The sequence below is a fragment of the Teleopsis dalmanni genome, chromosome 2, assembly GCF_002237135.1.
Source record: "Teleopsis dalmanni isolate 2A chromosome 2, ASM223713v2, whole genome shotgun sequence".
Lineage (NCBI taxonomy): Eukaryota > Metazoa > Arthropoda > Insecta > Diptera > Diopsidae > Teleopsis > Teleopsis dalmanni.
Genome location: NC_051847.1, coordinates 136577606 through 136585421, shown reverse-complemented (window position 1 = coordinate 136585421; position 7816 = coordinate 136577606). Strand labels below are relative to the sequence as shown.

The following is a 7816-nucleotide window of genomic DNA, read 5'->3' as shown; positions in this document are numbered from 1 at the left end:
AACATTTTAACGGGTTTACTATGCTCAACACTTCAATAAGGAAGAAGTTTGGTTTAATGCTGCGTCCAATAGCTGAGAAAAATTCGGGTACTTCCGAATTGGCTCTCACTTTAAGATACCTAATAGAGAAAGGTTTAGTGTTTCATTCTCCTTTAGTACAGAAGGGAAAATGTTGTATGTCAGACGATTATTTTCTTTTGAAGTAAGACTTTAGGCCAACACTATTCATTTTTTTATATGCCTATAAATGTATATCTAGTATAGCTACATATACAACTGTTATTTAGAAACAGTACTTGATACTGTCGTATCGTACTGTACAATGACAATACTCGTATACTGTCATATAAAGTACGACCTCTTCAAAAATATATGTTATTTCTAATTTTTTATAATCAACTAGCTGACCCGGCGAACGTTGTGTCCCCTTGCAATTAATTTTCCTGGCTCAGCTGAGTTATAATATTTGTTGTTATTCAACTTAACCTTTAGCATTTTAATGCTAAAATTATTTTGAATTGATTTTTTCTTTTGAACTACAAAAAGTCCACATGCATTATGGGCTATAATGTTAACTTAAAGCTAAATCATGAACAATATTTTTTGTTAGGCCATTTTGTACGTATATATATAGATCAGAAGGCTTAGCTTGAATTTTGAAATTGATTTCATCGACATCTAAGTTCTTGGCAGCCAGAATCGCTCTACTTTGAAGCCATTGATGGTTCTGATAATTTTGATATATGTTAGGAAATACGTTTTCTATTAACTCCTCTTCCGAATTAACAATTTTATAAACATTTTCTGGCAATTTAATAAAGTGCGTATTTTCATGAAGACTTACGTTTCCGTTACCAATATCCAGCAATTGTTTGGCAAACAAGTCTGCAGCTAAATCGCTCTGTAGTCCAACACGCATGTTTTCGGTAAGTCGCAATATATGGACACTTCGCCACAAAATGGATGATTTTAGGCAAGCATTGATTTTCAATTAAAGCGCCTCCAAAAAGTCTATAGTTGGCATTTAAATCTTTAAATGTTCATTTAATGCTTCCAATGAATATTTATGTGACATTGTGCATTCATCCCAAACAATGATGTGACATTTTTGAAGTACTTGAGCCATATTTAAATGTTTTTTAATATTGCATACCCCATTTTCACATGAATGTATGTTTAGTGGCAACTTTAGTGCCGAATGGGCTGTTCTACTACCATCTAACAATGTCGCAACGATTCCAGATGATGCAAGTGCTAAAGCGATATTTCCTTGCATTCTAACCTTTGCAAGAATGACTGAAATTAAGAAAGTTTTTCCAGTTCCACCTGGTGCATCCAAGAAAAAAAGCCGCCTTCTTTTGCCGCAATTGCGTTCGAAACCCGATCATAAATGACCTTTTGTTGGTGCGTTAAGATTTGTTCGCTTCTTGTAACAAATTCAACCAAATCTTCAGAGCTATAATGAAATTCGCGCTGCATATCATTGTTTAATAGATCGGTTGCCAAACGATTTATAATGCGGAATTTAAATGCACTTAAGCTATGCAACGGCAGTTTTACGATTCATTTTAGAGATTTTAAACTTTTTAAACAAATCAAAGTAAGCATGAATAAATTTTAAATTTCTAATATAAAAGTATATGGATACCAAAAAAATAAAAAATTAATTAAAAAGACATTATCCAGTTGGCCAAATTGTGAATCTAAACCTTCCTTGAATCCACTTGAACACACACAAAAAATTTCATCAAAATCGGTTAAGCCGTTTAGGAGGAGTTCACTGTCAACACACGTACAGAAGAATTATATATATAAGATTTATAAGTGAGTGAAGTGAAGGGGTTGACTTCGTAACTGATATGAATTCAATTTAGTGGGGTAATTTATATGCTGTGTGATATATGTATGATGTTAAAGATATTTTAAGCTTCCATTATTTTTATGTTTTTATAAATAAATAATAGTAATAATAAATAATAATAATAATAAGTAATAAATTTTTATGAATAATATATATTTTTTTATATTATATTGTTAAGTATTGGCTTGCCGGTATTAGCCAAAATGTTTTAAACTCGCTAGTTTAAGTGAACCTCCAATTCAAGCTGAGTGTTTGGCGCGTACTAAGACTAAAGCAATAAAGCAATTTAAAAATATTTAAAATAAAAATTAATTAAAATATTATTTTGTGCATTTGTAGGCTACCTACGCAAAAATTGCAAAAAATTTTCTATAATAGTCTTTCATTGAAGCGTGTTTGTCTGGTATATGGGAAAAAAGCAATAATTATGAAAATTTTATGACTGCTCGGTTATACGAATATAAGGTTACATAGGTGTAAAAAGTTGTAATTAGTTGAAATTAGTTTCATATGCAGGGAGTTAAGCATTATACTATATACTATATTATAGCTAAATTTATGTTTTACATAACTTCAATCTATTTAAGTTATTATTTTTTTTGCATATATTACAACCTGAGATGTAAGTTCTTTACATTATATATTGCTTTTACATACAATGATAGTAAATGTATAAACAATATGAGTTTTTTTTGGAGTTAAAAATAATTTATACAATTTTTAAAGTTTGACTTAATAAATGAAGATTATTAATTGAATTTATATTTTTAAAGTCTAGTAATATTTTTTTCTATCAATTTTTTGTTATTGGAATTTGATTAGCTTCTCTATAGAATCAGAGTTTGTAAGTTGTTTTTACAAGAGCTGCAGTTTCTTGTGCTTAAACAATATAAATATAACATTCTTCAACAATTTAATACAATATTAATCTTATTCATAGTCTATTGTAGAGTTCATTTAAAGCTCACAGCTTTCATATACATTAATTCTAAATAAATCTAAAAAAGCAATACTATTCCTAAAATGAATACAATGAAATCTAAATCTAACTAAAAGAGAATAAATAAAGTAAACTATGACCTATTTTGTCACCAGTCAAAGATTCGTTAATGTTCTTACTCGTATATATATTATATCAATTAAACTCTTCACTGATTTGCACTCTGTGCGCTAATGCATTCTTAGAAAAATTAACGATATTTTGATGTCCTCTGTATCATTAGAAAATATTTATAATATTTAGCAACTCCCATTCCAAAACATCTAGCAATGACCTAAATATTTGATTTTTCTAGGATTTCTAGCGAGTCTAACGAGTAGAAATGGTTGTCTTCGATATTGCTTTCTAAGGTCAGAGCTTAAAATGGAGTAATCACAGGTGGCAATCGTATTGTTTTGATATGCTATCGTATATTTGGTATATTAATGCGCATCTACTTCTTTATACTGAGCATATCCCTAAACAGTTAAATATAGATTTCATAGTTTGAAAATAAGTAAAACAGTATTATTTAGTAGATAATTAATAGTGAGTTCAGATCTGTAGCAGAATTTTTTGCAAAATTATAAACCGTTGTGAATTTTTAAGTTTTTTTTTATAGTTGTTTACAGATAATCATTTATTTTTTATATATCAACTTATGATTTCCGAAGAGAGATCGTATTATCTATTAAATCAGACATTGATATTTCAACATTTTTGTTTTTTAAAAACTTTTTTATTTTCGTAAGTTTTTCGTGACAAAAGGTCACTCTATTATGATGGTCTTTAGCCTTTGCTTTAATGGGTTTAAAATTATTTCAAATATTATATATAATGAACTCTCGATGTTTTTATAGACATCGACACATAAAAAATATATTTTTTTAAAAATATGTAAGGTTTCTCAAAACAAATGTTTTTGTTAAATAATCATTGTATTTTTACAATGATTATCACACCAAATACGTACTCTGTATAAGCCCAAATATCATATGTATTGTAAAAAAAAAAATTTTTTTTATATCACGTTTTTAATAGATATCACAATAAAGCCGTTGCAGTATTATAATTTATGGAAATCTGTTCAAAAATTAATTAATGTTAACAAAAAGCTTCTTGTCTAAAACAGCAATTCTATCTTTTCTAGTCTACAGGAATCCATATATTTCAATGTTAAAAAATAAATAAACAACAATTAAATAATTATAGTAAATTTTCTTTTCGTAATAGAAAAGGGTTTATACTAAAGTACAGGTATGTAGGTATGTGTGTAAGTTATTTATAAATCGGATTTTACTACATATAAACTTGAATAAGATTCATGTATCTGCAAGTGTAAAAACTAATTAAAATATTTATTGTATAGTTATTAGGTAATAATTTCAAGCTAACAAAGTGGAACATCTTATCAGTGTTTAGAAATAGAATTTGTAAAAGTGTTTACATTACTTAAAATGTTTAACACAGAGTTTAAGGCGTTAAATGATTATAGGTTCTTAATCGGCAATGTATAGTTTTTATATACATTATATACATATATATACAATTATTCAAGTACTCTACATTTAGTTTTTAAATAATTTTTAAAAGTTATTATTATGTTACAGCTAGTTGAATCAGTGTACTTGAGCACTTTTACTCTCTATTAACTACGAGGTTTCTTCAAAACCCCTCTATACGCCTTGACTGGATTAAGGCGTATTGGTAAGTCTGTAATTTTCATAAATAATTTAATTTTTTTTTCGTATTTTTATTATTTTTTGATCGGTTCAATCTTGAGGTCCCTGAGGACAAATGACATGTCCTAATGTACCATGGTACCGTGAAAAGTCTTCTCAGAGCCTGGCTTTCTGCAATTTCTAGCTGGCGAATAGTAGTGTTTTAGGCTTTGCTAAACGTTACACTTCTACATAACCAACACATTTCAAGAGCATATAAACCCCATCCTGGAGTATTTCTAGAAATGAAAAAAAAAATCAATAATGAAAAAACTAAGGCTCTGTTTGTTACGCGTAAGTGGAGACAGAACCCGTCGAGAGTGAGAGTGGGAGATATGGTAATAAACTGGGAGGACAGCGTTAAATATCTCAGCAACATGTTGTACAAACGATTCACATCGCTTAAACATGTTTAACTGAAAAGAATTAGCTGTGCCAAAAATTCTTCATCACGTCCAATCGCTATTCAGAAATGATAATCTCAATGCTAAGAACAGGAAGCTGATATATAACCAAACAATTCGTCCGTCACTTCTATATGTATGTGTAGCATTTAGCAAAGCTTCAAACACTACTATTCGCCAGCTAGAAATTAAACAATGCCAGGCTCTGAGAAGACTTTTCAAGGTACCACGGTATATTAGAACAAATGACATCCTCAGAGACCTCAAGATTGATCCGATAAAAAAATTTATAAAGGATAGAGCCCTGAAATTATTTACTAAAACTTACAGATTTACCAAAACCGCGTTGTCGAATCTCAAAATGATTACAGGCTCCTCGGAGAGGTATGCAAGTCTGAGGTCAATTGTTGCTTAGTCTGATGAAGTGATAAACAATAATCTAGTCAAGGCGTAAAGTGGGGTTTTGAAGATACCTTAAGTTAATAAAGAGTAAAAGTGCTCAAGTGCACTGGTTTAAATAGTTTCAACATAATAATATTCTTTAATCAGAATATAATGTAGAATCATATATCTTAATATCTTAAACTTTGGACTTACCTTATAGCTTTTACCATCAGACATACATTCGCGGCTAACACCTTCACTATTAACTGTAACTTCGGTTATTTTTACTTGTGGCTCCTCTTCGTGATGGTGTACGTGTACCATACCCATGCGTTCATCATCATCCATGCTTACATCACTTATATCCTTAATAGCAGCACTTTTTTGTAATACTTCCTGTTTCTCCTTATTGCTATCATCCTCATTCATATTACGTTGCGTTGTAACAAAATTGAATTGATAATTTAAGTGTGCATCCTCATCTTCTGCAGAAATTCCACCGCCAACAGAACGTCCTTCACCGGCAAATATCGGCATATAAGCATGCATTTGATTTTCAGTAGTTGTTGTAGTTGTTTCCACATTATTATCATGTTCATGTTGTTGATTTGTATGCTGACCTTCCACTATTGTTATGATTGGCCCACTAGATGGTGTTGTTGTGACAATGGTTTCATTTTCTTCGTTCTGTTCATGAGTTGGTATGTTCATAGAACGCCCGCGTGTTTCATTATTTTCGCCTGAAGTAGATGATGTATCTTCAGTTTTTTCTTGAATTGGCACAAATGGCACTGCGGTTGCTTTATTTTCTTCACTGATAACAATTTTATCTGAGCTATCGGTGCTCTTAGTAGGTGCAGCTGTTGTGGTAGTCGTGGTACTAGAAATTGTTGTGTCCATTGCATCTTCTGTGCTAGACAACATTTGATAATCTGCATGCTCTGCTAAACGATCATGATTTTCCGATAATATATGCGCATGATAAGGATCCTCATGTTCTGCATTTACGAAACCATCAACTTCAAAGCTTTTTATTTTTTCTTGTTCATTATCGGTACTTTCATTTTCTTTTAACATTTCATCACTGTTACTAGCTGTAATGAGAGTTGCAGGGTGCCTGAAATTGTTCAAATCCTTGTCATCTTCATCAGTGTTACTAGATATATGATTAAGTAAAACTTCGGTTGGATGATGTTCATGCGTTTTTTCAGTTGTTGTGGTTGTAGTTGTCGTTGCTATTGTCTCAGTTTCATTTTCTGCTTTTGTGGGTGCTGAGTTTGCGCCTACTACGAAGACCGGCTTAATGGATTTTTCCTTTTCATCTTCTGCGAATATATCATTCACTGTTGTAGATATAATATTTTCTGTAGATTTTTCTTCTTTTATGACTTCTTCTGCTGGCTTATGAGTCGTGGCTAAATAGAGTATATGTTCCACATCTGAAGTTTGATGTGGCGCGTGTTCAGTTGTCTCAGATTCTGTAGGCGTGTGGGTTGCATGATCAAGTAATGCTTTTATTGTTGTCTCTTTTATTTCATTTTCTGTTGTGGTTGCAATTTTTTGGGTTTGCTTTTCCGTTTCTTTTTCGTTGTTACTGACAAAAATTGTAGGCGTTGTTGTGGGTTCTGTGGTCGTTATGGGTTCAATCGTAGTTATAGGCAGTGATGATGCAACGACTGTTGTATCAATTGTCTTGGTTGTTGATGTTGCGTTTGTGGCATCACTTTCATGTAGTACCGGCAATGTTGTGTCTGCAAGTGTTGCTGGTGTAGTTGTGATAGGCGCTGATGTGGACGATGTAGTTGATGTTGAAGCTAAAAGTGACAAAGATTGATTAATAAAGTTGATGTTCTTAGCAAAAATATAATAGTAAATTAGGTGACATTTATGACTGAAATTTAGTGATGTGATAAATCAATTTTAGTCGTTACTATGTTCCAATGTAGCATACTCGTATATGAACATAAGATTCTTAATATCAAAATAAGTTGGCTACGAGTTAAATACAGTTTCAAGAAATATTAGAACACAATATCAGCTCGTTTGGGGCAGAAAGTTTATAATGTTCCTTTAGGTGAATATTCTTCAATTTTATAAAAAGTTTTGATTGATTTTATGAACACTTTGTATAACATATGCCTTTAAACTTATTTTATTGATTTCAGTTTTTATTTGTTTATATTACTTCGACATCAACTATATATAAATAAATTATTTTACTCGATAATTAAAATAATTCGTACGTGTTCAAATCAACAACATTTAATTTTACAGTTACTAGATAAAATCTACTACACTGTTAAAAAAATATACAAAACCAAGTTGCAAACATGAATTCTATATTTATTTCTTTTAAACTGCTTTCGTATGATAGACAAACAAATTGTTGTATAAAATTATTTCACAAAAATTTTGCTATAATCTCAGAACAATAGCACTAAACTGTCAAATAAGATTTAATATAGAA

The 7816-nt window shown here is 30.7% G+C and overlaps 1 protein-coding gene across 1 annotated transcript in view; it reads right to left on the bottom strand.

Moving 5' to 3' along the window:
- Nucleotides 1-3283: 3283 nt before the first annotated feature.
- LOC119675789 (putative epidermal cell surface receptor) overlaps nucleotides 3284-7816 on the bottom strand; it is a 10177-nt gene continuing 5644 nt past the window's right edge. The window contains exons 4-5 of the mRNA XM_038087000.1: nucleotides 5563-7163; nucleotides 3284-3319 (exon numbers count right to left, since the gene is read on the bottom strand). Of these exons, the coding sequence (XP_037942928.1) occupies nucleotides 3284-3319; nucleotides 5563-7163 (1637 nt within the window). The remainder of the gene's footprint in view (nucleotides 3320-5562; nucleotides 7164-7816) is intronic.